The following is a 20,873-nucleotide window of genomic DNA, read 5'->3' on the forward strand; positions in this document are numbered from 1 at the left end:
CCTGTCACCTGAGCAGCAAGTGTTAGACCAGTGAGCCACCAGCATAATGAGATCCGGAAGCCTGCAACTTGGCTAGAGAGAGGAGAGATGGGACAGAGGGGGACAGAGGTGTGGTGAGGGATTAGCTGGGTGGATTGATGCACATCATAAACGATTTCCAACACCAAGAGGCTTATACTTTATCCTGTGAACAATGGGAAGTGAGAAGAGAATTGGGTCAGTTAAGTGGCATAAAGAAACGGGTGATTAAGATTAATCTTCCAGAGACATGGGGGGGGGGGTTGGGGGGGAAGCACTGAAACCAATTAAGAGTTAGTAAGTTTAGTTCAGTTTAGCTTGTTGTGATCATTAAAATACGCAGACATGTTTCTGACATCTTACTTTTTGGTCTCTATTTGTGCTTTCTCTATGCTTTTTTCCTCTTCTCTTGCTTAAATCACTTGAGGTTTTGTTTTGTCATGTTTTAATTCCTTTTCTCCACTTTGACCATTTTATTTAAACAAGTCCTCTTGAGATTTTGCCATAAAATTTTAAGTTAGAGTCTAAATTTAAAGAATGTCTTAATCCCCAACAATTCAAAGAAGACAAAATCATCAAGTCTGATTACTGTCTTCCTAATTTACATGCTATTGTTGTCCAAAAGATGGTTATTCTTTTTCTTAATCCAAAATTACATCTAAAAAAAATTACATCTAATAATAAAAATAGTAGTGGTATATTTCACAATATTGTAAATTATAACATATCATTAGATATGTAAGTTATTAGATATTATTGATATGTAATATCAAGTTGTTATTTTTTGTCATCAAGCACCAAAAAACTGTTTGACTGGACTTCTTAAAGGTTTACTATTTTATTTTCTGATCATTACTTCTTCTATCCAAAACTGGATCATTTTCCTTCTTCCTGCAGTACTTCCTCTAGGTTTTTCTCAGGGGAAGTTAGATTGGTGGTAAATCATCCTGGTTCTTGACAGTTCTGAAAAGTTAGTATTGCTGAATACACAATTATAGGTTGACAATTGTTTTCCATCAATGCTTTGAAGATATTATCTCACTGTTTCTGCCTTCCATTATTTGTTGCTAAGAAGTCTGTCTTCAGTGTCCCTGGCAATGCGTCTAGTCATCCTTGTATGGGTAGATGCCTCAGAGCAACTAATCTGTCACATATGGCCAGACATTTAAGGAGCAGAAACTTATTTTTAACCTACGTAAGAGATGTGCGTCTGGAATAGAACAATGATAGTGAGAATGGAATGAAAAAAAAAAAAAAAGACAAAACTCTGCAGTGCAAAGAAATGGTGGGAATTGTGTGTATGAAAAGGAGTTAAGGGCGTTTCCAAGTCATATATTTCATGATATATGTTAAAAGAGTATCTGATCTGCACACAGTGCCAAAATACATGTATGGCCTGCTCTATGATAATATAGGATTACTTTATTTTTCTCTATAGAGGACAAAAAAGGTCCAGTTTTCTGAAAAACACTGTCACACTTTTACCTGGTTACTTACAGCCTCTGTCTGTGGGTGCCAAAGATTCAGATGAATGAAGATTCCCATCGCAGGGCATGATCAATAATAGGTGCTCAACGAACGCTTCTGAACTAAACTGATTTTAACAGTTATATAAATATAGTGCCAATACCACCCAGATTGCCTGGTTAAAAATGGAGCATATGGTAAGCCAAATGTTAATGTAACGCAAGCTTATCCATCAATAAGAAAGAACAGCACACTGTGGAACCCTCAAGTTCACAGAACACCAACCATTCTTGGTCTTTCGTACACACATTTTGAATTTCTCAATCACTAGGTGTGACATGTATGCTACCTATATGGTTCATAGTTGCTGTGAAAAAAGCACATTTTGGTTTTGTGCTTGTTACGTGTAGGGTCACTTATCCTCTGATCAAGGAGGTAGTTCTCCCATTAAATTTTTTCTTTGCCAAGATTTCTCAAATGAGCCCAACCCAATTCTACTAATGGTACTGAAAAGAATTTTAAATAAAACAACAGCACCTTCCTCAGGAAACTGTGACAGATAGGCCAGCATATTTCTATTTAATTTTGGAATAGCAAATTCTGCTATAATTAGATGCTCTGTTGTTGGAGATTTGCCCTTATCCCATATTAGGACATGGTATTAAATACTTTTTAATGGATAGATACATACCAGGGTACAGTAGAATGTGCAAACAATTCCCGTGGCAAACACAGAGCCCCAGAGATCAAACCCCGTCACTAGAAAAGGAGAAGAAATATTGAAAGAAGTTTCTCCGAGGAAAGTAGAAGACCAAGGTTTATGAAGACAAAGTCACAATATTTTTGTTAGCGTTTTTTGTGGGCAAATGGAAATCGCATTAGAATTTTCTCTTATTAAATTCACCTCTGATTAAGATTATTTTATTACATTGTTATATTTCAACTCAGTCCATAATTTTTAGGTACGGCTAAAAGCCAAATTTTTCCTCCAAAAATTCTGTAGCTGCCCGTCTTTGTACCAACTGTTTGTTTGCTTTTTCTTAACAAAATTAGTCTGAGTACTTTGAAACTACCTAAGCATCAGCCATGAATAAGTATTTCTCAGTATAAGCCCAGAGCATGATTAAATTGAATATTGAAGTCTTTTAATATTATAGGTACCATCACGAAATTTATTTTAATCATTTAAAACTTTTTGCTCTTAGGTCTCTCCAAAAGGCCAAGTATAAATCTTAAAATGATTCCTACGAGCACCTTTCACCCCTCTATTTATTTTTTTTAAAGATTTTATTTATTTATCCATGAGAGACACAGAGAAAGAGAGGCTGAGACACAGGCAGAGGGAGAAGCAGGCTCCATGCAGGGGGTCTGTTGTGGGACCTGATCCCGGGTCTCCAGGATCACGCCGTGGGCTGAAGGCAAACGCTCAATCGCTGAGTCACCCAGGGATCCCTCGCTCCTCTATTCAGATTATCTACATGAAAGCACTGAGATGGGATCATATACCACAAACGTGCTTAGTGGTTGTTCATATGCAATAACCAAGACCTCCATCATTTCAGTGATTAAAAAACCAAAACAAATGACAATCAAGCTTGGTGTTTGAAACCATGTGGGCAAAATCAAGTGACTAATTATTTGCATTATTTTCTTTCTTTTTTCTTTTTTTAGATTTTCTTTAAATTCAAGTTAGTTAACACATAGTGTATTATTAGTTTTGGGGGTAGATTTAGCAATTCATCAATTGCATGAAACACCCAGTGCTCTTTCCAAGGATTTTTGGAGCTCTAGATGGTGATGACTATAGTAATTAGAGCCCCCTAAGCACAAGAATGTCTCCCTGACAATACGGATGTGTGTTTCTTGAGATGAGAATGTAAACAGACAAAAGATGGAAAGTACCCAGGGGAGTATCAGTAACTCACCTTGATTGAGCGCCAGGGCGGGGGCATACACCACCACTCCTGTGTAGAGAATCTGTAGGGTGAACAAGAGTCGGGTGAACAGTGTGAGGAGTGACATGGAAGGGAAAGCTGCCTCCAACGGTCCTTATTGACCTTCAAGTGGTGTTTCCCTCAACGTGGTCACTACACATCTCATTGGCAACCGCTCTCATCTTGAAATCATATGATCGCCATCATTAGCATGCAAAGGGGATAATAAGCATCTGATGGAGGAAGAGCACTGGACTTCTAAGATTGCTGTGAATTTTGAGATTTTATGGCTAGATACGGCATATTTTTGGAGGACACAAAAATAGGCTTCAAGGTAAGGTTTTGATCCAACTTTTCTCTACCCACCTCCGCCCCCACGCTTATGCCACCATGACTCAACCTCCTTTTAGTGGCCTACTGAAACAGGGGACAGGACAGCACGGGGAAAACTAACCACACGAGTGATCTACTTAATGGTTGGACTCCCCCAGTTGCAGCCACTACACTGAAGGAAGTGGGCACAGTCTCATTTTATTTTAAATGGGATTTCACCATTTAGAGATTCAGGCAAGGGTTTTAAAAGGCAGAAGTGTATGAGAAGGTCGGGGAGCAGTGCTTTCTTTTCCCCTCTACTAAATCCTTCAATCGGTGAGGGAGTGTTTTGGTTAAAAAAGGCAAGAAGGTAATTTTCCAGCAGGAAGTACTGTGTGAGTTCTAGGAAGTATATATACCAACTTGGAGGATGGCCTGGAGGCGCCCAGAGCCTAGGAAGCAGGAGAGAAGTCCAAAAGGGGAGAATGGGAGTATTGTCTTAAAATGATTTGGGGCAAAAATAAATAAATAAATACATAAATACATAAATAAATAAATTAATTAATTAATTAATTAATTAAATGATTTTCGGCAAAATGGGCATTTCTGGTTCAATGCAGTTAACTAGAGAAAAGCTAGTGAAAGGACCATTTCATATCCAAAGCAACTTGTACAAGGGAAATAAAAGTTTCAAATGAGTTTTTAAGGCTACGTTTTTCTTTGTGGTTTATAGTAGACATTTGTTTGTTATCTATTATCTGGATGAATATACGGGGTCCGTACCATGTGGACCACTGCCAGTGGTCACCCGTCTCAGAAGTCCTACCTGTGAGGAAAGGAGTTGCTTCTTGGCGTTTGGTCTGTCCTTTGGTTGCACTGCCTGCCCCCCTGGAGTAAACAAACCTGTGTGTTGTCACCGCACACAGTCCACCCCCTGCAGCCCTTCCCCCTTACCGTCTGCACGATGTAGATGACAGTGGCCGCGTAGCGTACTGGCTTATTGAATCGTAGCTGTAAGTACTAGAAACAGAGAGAAGGACAAGCAAAGAGTCAGCATCAGAGCTGCTAAGAAGGTGCTTTATTTTCTTGGATTCCCCTGTGTTTAGTGCTTTGGGTTTGTAATATGGCTTTACTTGAGAGAACAGGAAAACTACAGATTGTTTGAGGTCAAAGAAATACCAGAGCTCTATGAAAGCTCCATTCTGGCTTAAGCTTCTCATGAGAGAGAAGACAAATGCCTTCTTCTTTTTAAACTTCTATTGCTTGAATAAAAACCCAGACCCTCTCACTTTCGACCCAGAGGTCATCCTACTGACTATACTGAAGCCACTGTTTCCTTTTATATCCCTGGCCCCAGATTTAGCCCACCCTGTATTCCCTCTTTCCCAGGTCACTGCAGTAGCTCCCAGCTGATTTCTCTAATTCCGATCCTTGCCCATCCATTCCATCAACCATACATCTGCCATGTTGGTTCTCCTAGAGCAAGGCTCTAACCATGTTGCTTTTTATTTTTTCTTTAAGATTCTATTTATTTATTCATGAGAGACACAGAGTGAGGCAGAGACATAGGCAGAGGGAGAGTCAGGCTCCTTGAGGGGAGCCCAATGAGAGACTGGATCCCAGGACCCCGGGATCACACCCTGAGCAGATGCTCAACCACTGAGCCACCCAGGCATCATATGTTGCCTTTTTACTTAAAATCTTCAATGATTCTCCATCGTTGACAAACAAGGTGCGCATCCCACCCTTGATACTCTCCACCCTCTGATCTATACCCTTCTTATCTTAAATCACACCACTAGGCCTCCCATTATTTATTCTCCACATCAAATCATTGTGTGTGGCTCAGTCAACATGCTTTGCACTTCTCAGGCTCTTCTTTCATTTGCACAGACCCTTCGACGGGAGAGAATCTTCCCCCCAGATTCATCAATCCTTAGTCATCTTTTAAGGAGGCTGGCCCAGCTGCCATTCCCACCCATATGCATACTTTCTCCTCTGAGCTCCAACAACAATTATGATCAACTTTTTTCCTATATGGCATCACTTGACCACCTACTCTACTGTCTGGTGGATTGACAACGGATCCATAATTCTTACAGTATCAGTTTCCTAAAGTGACTGTAACAAATTGCCATGATTTTGATGCAGCTTAAAGTAACAGAAGTTCTCTGGAGGTTCTGAAGACCAGAAGTATGAAATCGATTTCACTGGGCCAAAATCAAGGTACTGGCAGGTTGGAGGCTTTAGGAAAGAACCTGAGATCACTTAATGTTAAAATAATTTTTATTCCTTAGCCTCTGGTTCCATCACTTCAATTCCTGCCTCTGTGGTCACATCGCTTCTTCTCCTGGTTGTCAAGTCTTCCTCTGCCTCAGTCTTAGAAAGGTACATGTGATGGTACCTAGGGCCTACCTGGGGAGATCCAGGATAATCTCCTCTTTTAAGATCCTTAATTTAATTACATTTGCAAAAGCTTTTTTTTTTTTTTTTTTTTTTTTTTTAATCAGGTAAGGTAATAGTCATAGGTTCAGGGATTAGAATATTGACTTTTTTTTTTTTTTTTTAAAGAAAGGGATACATTTTTTCAGCCTAACCACACTTACCTTCCCTGATACATGTAAACAGTGCTCTAAGGATTCATTTTTGTCTTCTTTTATATCTTCATTCATTCAATAAATAATTATTACCTGACTTCCATCCTGCATTCTGACATACAGTAATACCAAATATGATATAGTCTGTGCCTTAGAGGATTCTATGGGTTAGACAAAGTGACCTTTAACAAATTTATTCTAATAAAAATAAAGTTCCAGGTATGCTGTGTACTAGAGGAAGAGCTACTAGGAACTGTGAACACACTGAACAGCTGGATCTGGTTTACAGTTAGAGGTCAAGAAGGGTTTTCCTGAATAAAGATTCTAGACAACACTGGTATTGTTGTTGTTGTTATTATTATGATTATGATTATGATTATTTATCATAATAAATATGTATTAGGTGAACAAAATAAGTGTTAAAAGTATGACTTGAGGTTTCAATTTCTTGGCAGGAGTTTCTGATTGGTAGTGGTCCTGTCTTACTTGCATTGAAGAAAAAAAAATCATTTTGATTAAATCAGGAGTTAACTACCAGATTTGTCCTATTCCTAGAAATGATACAGAAGTGTTGTGTCATGGTGTACAACGGGGCCTTCTCTGAAACCCTAGAAGGGACTCTCTTAGCAGCAGTGTTACTCAGTTTCACACTACTACACCTGCTCAACCTTCACCCCAAGCACGTATCCATCCTGTCCGTAGACCCTCTTTCTTCAGACGGTAGATTCAGTACCCTGTGACTCAGGACACAGGCCAGTGGCCGAATGACAGAGGACACCAGGTATAAAGGAAATGATCTTAAAGAGGTAAGGAAGTCAGTGAGGAGGCAAGTCTCGGATGTTATAGGACTGAAAACCATGCAGAACTTCTGTGGTGAGGACAACTTAGTTTCCAATCATATGTCTTTGGGAAGATTCATTTATTGCCCTAAACAATGGCTTTCTTTTCTAAACCTGGTGCTCATAGGCTCCATGGCATAGTACGTGATAACGCCAAGTCCAGGGACGAGGACACGCTGGGATCTTAGCGACCGTAGCCGTCAAGTGGGTGGCACTCAGTATTCCAGGACGTGCTGATGGCCTCCCAATGCACCTGTGATCCTTTGCTTCAGGGCTTCATCTCAGCCCTTGCACAGGGCAGGCTGGCAGTGCCCGGGGCTGTTATCATTGGCTGAAAGCCAGTGACAGAAGGAGTTAGACACAAATATTCAGGCTTCTTTGCCCACCAGGAGGGACGACCCTGAGACAGGATCTGGAGGTCTTCCACAGGTCCCCAGTGAGATGGAACCTCAAGTGCTCACAGGGATAACCTGCTCAAAAACACACCTTTTATTGGCTTCATTTTCTTCCATATTTTCATCGCCACCAATATTCAATGAAATCACTTCCCCCAGTATGACTTGCATTCAAATCCTTGTCTTAGGGTTTTTTGTTTGTTTGTTTATTTTTTAATGCTTCTGGGGGAACATAACTTAAAGCAAATATAATCCAAGTGGTGACTAAAAATGCTCATGTAAAAAAAGATATGTTCTGCTGATGGGAACTTTTTGTCCCAAAACATAGAAGAACTCAAGGTAGCCTACTGGAGGACAAGACTAAGTGTGACATAGACAAGCTGTCTTGTCTGAGATCCCCCAGACCGGTGAGCCACTAGCTAACGCAAGAGCTGATGGCAGGCTCATACAAGGCCCCAGTGAGACCAGGAGGAGAACCTTACTATTTTACTGGACCCATCTCAGCCCAGACCAAATTGCTGGCCCATAGAATTGTGAGCAAATAAAATTGCTGTTTAAGAAATTTATTTTGGGGTGATGTGTTACACAGCAATTCATAAGTAATATGAAAATTGGTAGTAGGAGTGGAGAAATGCTGTAACCCCAAAGTCCCCAAATATGTGGTATTAGCTTTGGGACTGGGTGGCACCTGAAGTTTGGGACAGCAAAAGGGAAATTATGAAAAATGGCAAGACAGTGAGGAAACTGCCATAGGAACCTGCACAAAGTCAAGGGTTTTAGCCTCTCGATTTAGTTCCCTGATGTCAGCCAATTCAGTCCAGCTGGAGAGGCAATATTGAGAAAATAATATGTGAAGAAAAAAAAAAAAGAAGTGGATCAGAAGGAAGAGTCCTTAAATTCTAGTTTGAGCTTTGCCACAATCTCACAGCAACGTAAGCCTCTGTTTTTTCATCCTTGAAACAAGAGAGACAATTGCAATTGTGAAATTCTACATCTGAAAGACTGCATTTACCTATTCTTTCAATTACTCCCTCCTTCACTCAATGGTCCTCTTTGATGTGTATTTATCTATCACTACAGCCAATAATAAAAATGGAAATTCAACCAAAGAGATGTATGCTTGATGCCTGCTTTTGAAAATGGCAAAGGTAACACTTCCCATCATTGTATTTGATTATTTTCAAGACCCCAGGCCTTATAGAGGCACATTCTTTTCCATCTTAGTAGATAGTAAGTTCACTTCTCATGTTGGTTTGAACTCAACATGGAACCAGTCTTAACCCCTCTCTTTCTCTCACCCCCCACATCCACTTCCTACAAGAATCCTGGTGCCTATGTCCCACTCTCAAATATAGCCACTTGCATCATCTCTTCTCTTGCCACTGGAATACCATCAGCTCTTGCTTGGGCTATAGGAACAGCCTCTGAACCAGACCCTTGCTTCAGCAATCAAAATCCTAGACTCATTCCCAACATCCAGCTACAGCAACACTCAAAAAATGCAGATCACATCGTGTCACTCCTCTGCTCAAACGCTGCCATGACCCATCTCAAGGTGAGTAAAGGTCAACACTTACGAAGACCTTCAAGGCTTCATAGCATTGCTTCAAACCCTCTCAGACCATGAATATCCATCATAAAGCAATCATTTTGTGACATCACTTACTATGTCAAAATAATATTCAATAATGATATCCTATACCTACATATCTAATTTCTGAAACCTTAACTATAATTACTACAACACCACCAATGTAATGGAAAGGCAAATTAAAAAGAAAGAAACTTAACCCTCCACATTATGTCACCTATAATGCTTAGGCACCACTTCGAAAGATGACATTAAAAAAGTAGTAGCTTGGGGGACGCCCGGGTGGCTCAGCGGTTGAGCATCTGCCTTCGGCTCAGCGCGTGACCCCAAGGTCCTGGAATCGAATACCACATCGGGCTCCCCTGCAGGAGCCTGCTTCTCCCTCTGCCTGGGTCTCTGCCTCTCTCTCTCTGTTTCATGAATAAATAAATAAAATCTTAAAAAAAAAAGTAGTGGCCTGTGCATTACTATAATGAAAAAGTTTGGGTTAAAGAGAAGTAAGTAATTCAGAAGTCATTTAGTTTAAGAAGTCCAAGAAAAATGAGAAGGCAGGCACACACCGGCCTATAGGCTAGTGCTGAGGGCGAATAATAACAGACTGGGTTTATCAGCCTGTGATAAGATAAAGAAGGAAACAACGTTAACTGGAGTGGAGACAGCAGGATGAGGCTAATGACAAACCATCCAAATGGAGATAATGAAACCATATGACACTGCGATTGAGCTGAGCCTAATCTGTCAAGTGAGGGTGAGGACAAGCCCTCCTGCTTCAACAAGGGGCAGGATAGTAGTACAGTTGCACAGGTGGTGCATCTGGCTCTGGAAATCCCACTGTATATCAGAGCATTTAAGTCAATTGGCAGTGGCTGCGTAATACTCACCCCAAGACCCACTGGCTTAAAAACAAAGGATTTGATCAACTATGCTGCAATTTAAAAGAAGCAATCAAAATTAAAAATAAACATTAAAAATAATTTAATATTTTTCATGATTTTGCAGATTGGCTGGGTTATCTCCCTACTTGCTTCCCCAGGGCCCCCGTGAGGTTGCCATCACCCGAAAGGTCAGCTGGGTGAGAAAATCCAGGTGGCCTCACTCTCAGGTCTGCTAGTCGCATTGGGTGCTGGCTGGGGTGCCTCTGTCGTCCTCTGCATGTCCACTCATCCCCCCACAGCCAGTCCGCCTAGCCCAGTTTCCCGACAGCAGTACCAGGACGGCATTGCAAGGGGGTGAAAGCAGAAGCCATATAACCTCACGAGGCCTGGGCTCCAGATTCACACATCACTTCTCTTGGTCAAAGCCACATCCTATGGGTCAGAGCAAGTCGCAAGGCCCTCGCAGATTCAAGGGGTAGGGAAACAGACTCCACCTCTTGCAGTCCTCAGGGCTTTAAAAGACCCTGGGAAGAGTATCTATGGTTGGGTAACAGGGAATAGAGGATGAACAAAGAGCTTCTGCAAAGGGCTTGAGTGGTATAAATTTGGGGACAGTAACAACAGGAACAACAACAATAAGTAATAATACAAAACGCTTACGTGGAAGGCACCATTGGCCACGTTCTGTTAAAAGTGTTTGCATGTAACACCTCATTTACTCCTCCTGGACATCCTTTGAGACAGGTGCATTTATGATCACTCGCCCACAGACGTGGAAATCGGGCACTGCTGGGCGGCAGTGCCAGCGTGTACAGCCCAACAGAGTCAAGAGTCCATGATTCTTTTTTTTTTCTTAGGATTTTATTTATTTATTCATGAGAGACCCAGAGAGAGAGGCAGAAACACAGGCAGAGGGAGAAGCAGGCTCCCTGCAGGGACCTGGATGCAGGACTCAATCCCAGGACCTCAGGGTCACGACCTGAGCCGAAGGCACACGCTCAACCCCAGAGCCACCCAGCCTTCTCAAGAGTCCATGCCCTTAACCCTTGTGCTGTAGTGCCCATTCTGACACAGCAAAAGGCAACCCCAATCACCCTGTGTGTACTTTACGCAATCTGAAATCCTTACTAGGGTAGTAAAAACTAAAATACATAGAGGGCAATAAACGTCATAAATTAAATTCAATGAAACCCTTGCATTCCCTGTACCTGTGTTACCTTAATAATTATAAAGGCGGTCTCAGATCTCCTCAGGTACATATTTGCAGTTGGTTTACTGTAAAAACTGAACCATTTTCCCGAAAACCAATTAGTAGCACCGCTGGAACAGGGTTGCTCAGAAAATTTTTCAATTGACCTCAAGACAATGTTTTTATTCTACTTTGTCTTGGGGCAAATACCCTACGTTTTAGTGCATGTACACAGCTTCTTACTTTCCAAGGTTAACATAACCAGAGAGCCAAGTGCATCGTGATTTCTATTTGCAGGAGGTTTTGAACACGAGGGCATTGAACAACCACCGAGCACGAAGTGGTACAATTACTCATCGTACGTATGTGTCTCACATGCCCAAGACCCCCACTCTCCCTGCTTGGGCCCCCTGCACTCCAGTAGTGGGTGCCTCCTCTCAGTGTGGTGGCCAAATTACCCCACAAATATTCCAAGCCCCTCCCCGTGTCTGACACCGCACCCCCCGGAATGCTCCTCCACATACAGGGACTCCCCCCTCCACTTCTTTGATCTCCTCTCTCACCTTTCTCCCCCTGGCTCACTCCTCTGGAGCACACTGATTTCTTTCCTGTCCCTCAAACATGCGAGTCCTACTCCCTTTTTAGGGCCTGGGCATCTGTGGCTACTGTAGGTTGGGGTGTCTCTCCCTCCCGGGGTGCCAGGACTGGCCCTGGTCACCACCCAAATCTCACTTAATCACCCTGTATGAATTACCGCCGTCCCTGCTGAGGCAGGACCCGTACAATCTACCTTTTCCTATTTACTGTCTGTCCAGGGCACTCAGCAGGCCAGAGGGCTGCGAGGCACATGCAACCTCCTCCAACTTCCACTGCCCGGATGGAAACACTGCCACTTGCTAGAGGGTGACATGGGGCACGTTGCTTGACTCCATACGTGCAATGGTTCTAGTCTGTTAAGAGGGGATGATAACGATAGAACCAACCGGGAAAGGTCATTTGAAGGGCAAATGCTTGAATGCACGTGAAGGACCCAGAGCAGGGCTTGGCACACAGTTAAATGGCCAACACTTTTCTGTTATGATCGCCTTACGCAGTATGTTTATTAATCACCTTCCGGTACATTTATTGATCACCTTCTCTGCGATGAAGGAAGCCCCATAAGAGACGGGTTTGGTTCAGTGCTTTCTCCCCCGCCCGAGAGGGCGCCCGGAACATCGTAGATGCTTAACAAGCATTGAGTGGTTAACTGAGTTACTTAGTTGTACAAATGATTTTCCACATTTGGGTAGTTTATTTATTATTTATTTATTTATTTATTTATTGAATTTAAAAACTCTTTAACACTCAACCAAAGCTTCATGAAAGAAGGGAAGTATCCTCTACGTGGAAACCGTAGCTGATAACAACACTCAGTAACCTGCACAACGTCATCCTCTTCTTAAGCAATGGACTTTGAAATTGCACTCCTTTCTGACTCCTCTTTCTCCTCTGTCTCCCTCTTTCTAACAGTTACTGAGGCATTTTTTTTTTTAAAAAAAAACAGTAGCAACGCTTTGGGGACTCAAACGTTAATAGCTCAATGGAAAAACCAAGGATATATTTACGTTTTCCGAAAGTACACTAATGAGCAACGAGGATATGTGCATAGACTTTGTGGGACGAAGCATCAATCGAGTCGTTCCCACTTGACTTACGCCCCAGACAGTAGCTGGTGCATTACCTACCATCCAACCTACTACCTATTCTGATCACCTACCTACCTTTGGTGGGGAGGGGAGTTTGGATATTTGATTATCTGTGGAATCACAAGTTTTAAAACCTTCTGGAAAGTATTCATTTGCTGAAGTGGCTTTTGAAATCCAGAGTCATCCTTTATAATCATTTAGTTTACCTAATAATAAAAAAGAGGTGTGTTAAGAATCCTCTGCTGTGACTTGGTAGAGATGGTGTTGGACAAGGAAAACAAACCACTTTCTCATAGAAGCTGACTTATGGTCACACCTACATACTGGGCACATAAACTCAATTTTTAACGTGCTATTTTAGTTGAGAATTATTGCAAGATCAAGAAACCACTGCCTCATTTTGTTTTCATTAACATAATCCCCATATTTGTATCATTTAGGAATCCCCCCTCATTAAAATGTTTTCTAATAAAAAAAAATTGCTGTTTTTTGGTATTTCTACCAAAACTGGTAGAAATAACTTTTGTTAAAGGACTCGGCTCTACTACATGACAGAAGGGGATAAAGACGAAATGGATACTCAGTACACCATTTATCTCAATCTTGAGTTTTCTTATCTGGAAAATGGCAACATTTGCAACGTCTCTTCTGCATGCTTTTCAGAAGACTGATGTTACTGACACAGATAATAAGATCAACTCCCTTTCAGGAAGACTGTCCTACAAGTTAGACCAGGAAGCAGGTATCATCCTTGGGGTAGCCTCGTGGGAGTGGCTCCATCCTTCTTCATTCTATGGATGTGAACGCAGTTGTGTGTATGGCCAAACCTAAGCCTTGCCCAATAACACCCACATGTGCTCTTCCTGTGATGTGTGATCATCCTGAAAATAAATGCGCTTCTCAACAACCCTGTGTTATCAAGGTGATGTATGCTATTGGGGGGGGGGGAGGTGTCCACATGGGGAGAAAATAACTACTCTTTCTAACGTGAAGAAGCAGAGCTGTCTTACCTCGTAGGTGCTGGTGATGCCAGACCTGTAGAACACAGGGAGAAAGAGCTCCGACGTGAGGATGATGACAAAGGTGTAGGCGATGAAGAACAACACAAAGGATGCCCCAAAGCGGTAAACCTCCGAGGGGGCCCCCAGCACAGTGACAGCTGACATGAAGCTGGCTGTCAGAGACAAGGCCACGGGGCCAAAGCTCATCTGCCTTCCCCCGACCAGGAACTCTCTTGAAGTTGCCTTTTTCCTCTCCTTAATAGCAAAGAACACCCCAATCCCGGAGGAAATGACAAAGAGGGCCGCAAACACGACATAATCCCAAACTGTGAAGCTTTTGGCCTCCATGCTGGGCCGGATGGCACCAGAGAGGTGCTTCCAACCAGGGCTCAGGGCGAAGCTGCTTCCAAAAGCAGAGCTCAGGACAGTGGATGCTTTGCCGAGAGAGATCAAGGTGATTTTGGGAGGAGACTGATGACCGTAGGCACTTGAGTGGGTCTCCAGACACCAAGCTGTATTCAGGGAAGATCTCAAAGTTGACTCCAAAGAAGAATCTGGTGGTACTATTGGTACCGCCAAGTGAGAACGTGCAATCCGACCCGGCCAGGAGCTGTATGTTCCCCTGCTAAAACGGAGAGGGAGTTCAGATGTGTTCTGAAATTAATAACCATGGGGGTGGAATGGACTTCCAGATAACATGCTCTTTTATCTTCTGGATTTTTTTTTTAATTTAAGGTTAAACATTACTGGAGAAAAAATGGAAGTGATACAAGTTGAACATCTCAGCATTTTTAAGTAGTGAAATGGAATCTGCACTGGGCAACAGCACCCTCGGGGGTGTCTTTTCCCGAGTGAGGGAGGAAGGGAGGGTGGAGGCAGGGTACCTGCAATTGCCCGAGGCAGTGGGTGTGGAGGGAAAGGTGCAAGGGACCGGCAATCTGGAGACCTTTGCTCAAGTTGGCTCCACTCTAAGCAAGCTGTGTAATTGCTGCAAGTCATTTAACCTTTCTGAGCTTCAGCTGGAGCATGGGGGTAATAAGACCGCAAGGGGTTACTATGAGTCTTCAAGTGTCTCAAACTTTCTACCCTCTTTCCCCCATCTGTTAATATGAAAGCTGATAATATCTACCTCATTGGCTCTTATTGGTAAACCTTTACAGTGGAACCCTCCTGAACATAGTAGTTGATTCTCTCTGAACTCAGAAAATGGATTTACCAATAATTAATAAACCATTTATGGGGCACCTGGGTGGCTCAGTCAGTTAAGCATCTGCCTTCGGCTAAGGTCATGATCCAGGGTCCTGGGATGGAGTCCTAAGCATGGGACTGCTTCTCCTTCCCCCTCTGCCCCTCCCCACCTTGTGCTCTGGGAGCCCTTGCTCTCTTTCTGTCAAATAAGTAAAATCTTAAAAAAAAAAAAAAAAAAACACCATTTGTATTCCTCCATTTTATCTCCATCTCTCCTTCATTTTGACATTTACAACTCAACACTTGTACCTGGAGGTTAACTCAGAATTAGTTCTAGGACAAATAAGAAAAGGAAGGTGAAAATCCAGTTATAGACTCCCGTTTCTGCTCTTGTTAGAACATCAATTGTCCTGAAGTATCCCCACTAAGTCTTTGGGGGACGGTTTCTCTATTTTGTTCATACTTCTCCTCTTTCTCGATTGTCTTCCCTGACCCTCGCCCTACAAAGCCTGGTTATTCCACAAGATATAGTTCCTGTCTCCTCTGCTGTGTGGAGCCTTCCCTGACTCACACCTGCTCGCTCCACCGCAGCCACCGTGGGAGCAGCCCCTCCTGGGACTGCGTATCCTCCGCTATTTTAAAGAACCTACATGAGTGTCTGTATGAGTCTGTCAGCTGTTGTAGATGACCAACTTTTGGAAGATAGGGACAAGGCCCGGTCCAGAGTGATCAAGAAACAGTAGCCACTGTAGAAAATAAGGAAATAATCAACAAAGCAAAAGAAGAAATTGTAAATTATCCAATATGCCCAAAGCCAGAAACATTTTCTGCCAAACAGAGGAAATTCTAATCTTGCTTTTGACATCTGGATAATTGAACATATCTGTGATGATTTGTTTAGTCTGGATATTGTCTTCCCTCTCTACTGTGCTCCATGGATTTGAAGGGCATTGGAAGCACTGATGGCCAAAATATACTTGTAGTTACAAATAAATACGCAAAGACCGCCAGGAGCTATCAGTGTCCTGTTAAATTTCCTTCTCTAAATTTGCAGACTTGACATGATCAGTGTTAATGAGAAACCAGGCCTTTAATATTTTTATTTTAACCTAAGCTTTTAATTATTTTTATCATGCACCATTCTGATTATGTAACAGAGTTTTGTTTGTAACAGTCTCAGCAGAAAATTGGAACTCTGGCTTTCAGAGACTACCTTTTACTTTAATATTAACACCAACTAAGTGTTAATATTCAATCCACAAAGGATGTAAACAACTTGTTCTGGTCAGGTGAATATTTGTTCAAAACATTATCATTATATCTATGAGGTCCCAGGGTTAAATACCAGCAGCTTACGGTTGACGAGTCCATGAGTGCTGCTGATTTTAATGAATCAGTGTCAAGAAACAGTATTGTCTACATAACTTGCGTTTGTCTTGGATGTCAAGACAGTGGGGAAATAGAGAGGCTAATGGTTTCGTATGGGAAGGAAACTCCATGCCTCTCACAATAACATATTCCTTGCTTTCAACATTTTGCTGACTATGAGGCACAGCATCAATTTATTGATTTAATTCTCAGTTATCTCCCATTTTTTGAAAATCTTTCCATCCTATTGGTAGTATTCAGTGACTTCAAACTCTCTTCCTCCTTCCCCATGAAATTCACTCTATGCAAGGTTCATGGTGAACCTATACAAGGTATAGGATCAACTTACTAATAACTTTTCAGGGAAAACAACACAACCAGCACATGCAATGGGTGTATCAATTATTTTTTAAAGATCTACTTATTTATTTGAAAGAGAGAGAGAGAGAGCAGGGGAAAAGGGAGAGAGAGAGAGAGACAAGCAGACTACCTGCTGAGTGGGGAGCCTGTTGGGACTTGATCCCAGGACCCTGAGATCATGACCTGAGCTGAAATTAAGAGTTGGACACTTAACCAACTGAGCCACCCAGGCACCCAATGGCTACATCAGTTAGAAGGTACATCCCTATAACAAAAATATTTGCATGGAAGGGTGGGAAAATGTACTTCTTTGATCTGAAGAAACCCAGTATCTCCTGTATCATTTTGCAGGAACTCCAAATGCAAACATTGAACCTTGTTCCTTAGTGTAAGGTGGAAACCTTTGTTAGAAGGTAAGACATCATCACCGGCTCTCCCCCCCACACACACACACTCTCCCCTAATGAGGCTCCACTATCCAATTCCCACTGCATAATAGGTTAGATTTGTTGTTGTTATCAGTAATAGTCTCCTTGGTGTAAAATAGTTCTGCACTTTGCTTGGAGCAAGTTCTAACGGGAGAAAGCAAGAGAGTTTGAGAACATTGAATGCTACCAAAGGGAGGAAACAGTAAAGCACTGGCAAGATTAGACTTCTGGGGGTATAGTGTTGGAGACTAGGCATAGGAATAAAGACAAAAACAAAACAAAACAAAAACCAGTACATGAATCTATCTGGTGGCAGAGACATTTCTCAAACCTAGTAAGACTATCTTAAAACCAGTGTAAGGAGAACCAAAGGGGTTCTAACAATGAGATTAACATTAAATGTTAGTATTTTTTCCAGCCTTATTGAGATATAAGTGACATGTAGCATTATGTAAGTTTAAGATATACAATGTGATGGTTTGATACGCTTATATATTGTGGAATGATCACCACAATAGGGTTAGTTGACTGCATCATTCCCATAATTACCTTCTTGGGGGGTGGGCGATGAGGACATTCAGGATCTACTCTCTTAGCAACTCTTAGGTATATAATACCATATTGTTAACTTGTTAACTATAGTCACCATGCTGTACATTAGGTCCCCAAATAAATGTTAAATTTTTGTCATGTTGTGCTGGAGGGTAATTCCCTTCTTCACCTCAACCTTTATGGAAAAGCTGTTACATCACTGGTATTATATTGATGTATATTCATCATTACACTAAAGGGAAAAGAGATTGTGTTTGTCTTTAGGTTCAAAATACAGAAGGAGGAAGGAAAACTATTGAAGGAAGTATGACACATAGGGGAAATTGAGGACCCAGTAAAAACAAAAATTGGGTGGCTGAGTCGGTTAAGCAACTGACTCTTGATTTTGGCCCAAGTCATGATCTCAGGGTTGTGAGATTGAGTGCCATGGTAAGCTCCATGCTGGATATAGAGCCTACGTAAATTGCAGAAAAGACCTCCTGACAATATTTATGACCTTTGAGATCGATTATTCCATCAAAGTCAGGAGTTGAGCTTTTTTGTCTTTATTTTTTTGTCTTGTGTTTGTTTTTCTCTTTTCCTTCCCTTCTTATTCTTCCTTCCTTCCTTCCTTCCTTCCTTCCTTCCTTTCTTTCTTTCTTTCTTTCTTTCTTTCTTCTTTCTTTCTTTCTTTCTTTTTCTTTCTTTTTCTTTCTTTCTTTCTTTCTTTTTCTTTCTTTCTTCTTTCTTTCACCTTCCCTTTCCTCCTTCCCTCTCTCCCTCCTTTGCTTCCTAATATAAAAATAAGGGTGATCTGAGAAGTCTAGAGGATTTGGGGCACTGAGGAGTTAATACTTGAATTTCATTTACATCTTCTCACTAGAAAAAAAAGATTGTTCCCAGACCCTTGTGTAATATAGTGGAGAACATCCTTTACCTGCAACAAGAGACCAAGTTTCTTTCTCCATCCTGTCACTAAGCTGTTCTATGATTTTGTTACTATTTTCTCTGGTTCTTAGTTACCACATTTGTAAAAAATGATGGTATATCCTATTAATAATTAGATATTCAGATTAATGTAAGTAACTAAATCACTTTTCAAGTCTACTCAGATGTTGCCTTCTTTGATTAAAGTCCAAACAACCACCTTCAAATCTTCCTTCCCTACTCTATTTTTTCTTCAAAAATGTATCCTCTACTAATATAATTTGTAACATTTTATTTTTTAAACATTTTATTTATTTATTTATTTATTTATTTATTTATTTGAAAGACAGGGGGAGCACAAGTGGGGAGAGAAGCAGAGGCAGAGGGACTAACAGACCCTGTGCTGAGTTCAGAGCCCAGTGCGGACCTTGATCCCTCAACCCTGAGATCATGACCTGAACAGAAATCAAGAGTCAGATGCTTAACTGAATGAGCCACCTACCCAGGCACCCCACTATATAATATTTTAAATGTTAACATCCCTCAACTGAAATGAAAACTTTCTAAAAGGATTTATCTACTTTGTTTTCTAAGGTAACCTCATAATCTAGAAGTTTCTGTCCCTTAACAAATATCCCATACATCGAACTAAATTATATAAATTCTAGGAGTCCATTCTATCTTTATAATCTATGTTTAATCCCTATTTTACTGAAGAAAAAAATAAAAAATGAATAAAAAATCTTTCAAGATTTTTTTAAGCTTAAGTATTAATCTACCTCCAAACATATTTTCCATGTAAAATTGATATTTATATTCCATCCTATCAAGTTCCCAAATTCATTGTAGCTAAATGGGACTGTGGTTAAAATTTCACTCACTCATTCTACATACACTTAACAAATGTGAAGAGACGGTTATTCAAACCTTTAGGAGGCAAATTTCAAAGTCCAGCAGATAATGTTATTTAGAACTGACCTATGGCATTGCAGGTCTACAGTAAACAAGTAGAACATTGGAAAGGAATATCCAGCTGGAAGGGCAATTGAGCATGAGGATCAAGGTCCTCATTAAACGCCCTTAAGTACTCTTCATTGTAGAACAGCATGATCGACAATGGGCTTGATTTGCTAAATAAGTATAAAAGAAGAACATTTCTTGTTTAGTTCATGCTTCTAGCCATTAAAATAGAACTTTTGAATAATCTTGAAAAGGGGATGGATTCTCTTATTGTCTGAAACGTTCATGCATTATTTTGGTTCTTCTCATATGACTATAAAAATCTGTAAAACTTTTTTAAAAGTGTGTAAAAAATAGTATCAATAGTCCCATTAAAAAATTAAAAAATTAAAAAATTAAAAATTAAAAAATTAAAAAAATGTGTAAAAAATAGTATCAATAGTCCCATTTTACAAATGTTAGAAAAAAAGTACATTCAAGTGCTTAGCCCAAGGTCAAGAGCAAGGTCATATAGCTTCTGAGAAGTGGTTTTAGACTCGAGTAAAGCCTGGATAACTCCAAAATCTATACTGTTTGTACTGAGTATTTCTTACAAAAACATTTTTTTGTTTCAAATTTTTATTTAAATTCTAGTTAGTTAACACATAGTATAATTTGGTTTCAGGAATAGGATTTGGTGATTCATCACTTACATATAATATCCAGTGGCCATCACAACAAGTCCTTAATACCCATCACCCATTTAGCCCATCCCCTGCCCACCCTTCCTCCAGCAACTCTTGGTTTGTTCTCTATATTTAAAAGTCTCTTAGGGTTTGCCTCTCTCTCTCTCTTTTTTCCCTTGCCTGTTTTGTTTCTTAAATTCCACATATGAGTGAAATCATATGGTGCTTGTCTTTGACTTACTTTGCTTAGCATAATCCACTCTAGCTCTATCCACGCTGTTACAAATGGCAAGATTGCATTCTTTTCAATGGCTCAGTAATATTCCATTGTATATATCTTGTAAAGACATTTTCAGCTTACTCACTTTTTAGTTTAAATGGAGAGACTTTTTAAAAGTATTAAAGGGGGACGCCTGGGTGGCTCAGTGGTTGAGCATCTGCCTTCAGCTCAGGTCATGATCCCGGGGTCTGGGATTGAGTCTAGCAACAGGCTCCCTGCACAGAGCCTGCTTCTCCCTCTGCCTGTGTCGCTGCCTCTCTCTG

The 20,873-nt window shown here is 41.0% G+C and overlaps 1 protein-coding gene across 1 annotated transcript in view; it reads right to left on the bottom strand.

Annotated features, from left to right (window-relative positions):
- SLC5A12 (solute carrier family 5 member 12) overlaps nt 1-14,614 on the bottom strand; it is a 45,260-nt gene extending 30,646 nt beyond the window's left edge. Inside the window, exons 1-4 of the mRNA XM_038569281.1 lie at nt 13,913-14,614; nt 4,686-4,751; nt 3,411-3,462; nt 2,177-2,244 (exon numbers count right to left, since the gene is read on the bottom strand). Of these exons, the coding sequence (XP_038425209.1) occupies nt 2,177-2,244; nt 3,411-3,462; nt 4,686-4,751; nt 13,913-14,251 (525 nt within the window). The 5' untranslated portion in view covers nt 14,252-14,614. The remainder of the gene's footprint in view (nt 1-2,176; nt 2,245-3,410; nt 3,463-4,685; nt 4,752-13,912) is intronic.
- Between the last annotated feature and the right edge of the window lie 6,259 nt (nt 14,615-20,873).

Source organism: Canis lupus, chromosome 21, assembly GCF_011100685.1.
Source record: "Canis lupus familiaris isolate Mischka breed German Shepherd chromosome 21, alternate assembly UU_Cfam_GSD_1.0, whole genome shotgun sequence".
Taxonomy (NCBI): domain Eukaryota; kingdom Metazoa; phylum Chordata; class Mammalia; order Carnivora; family Canidae; genus Canis; species Canis lupus.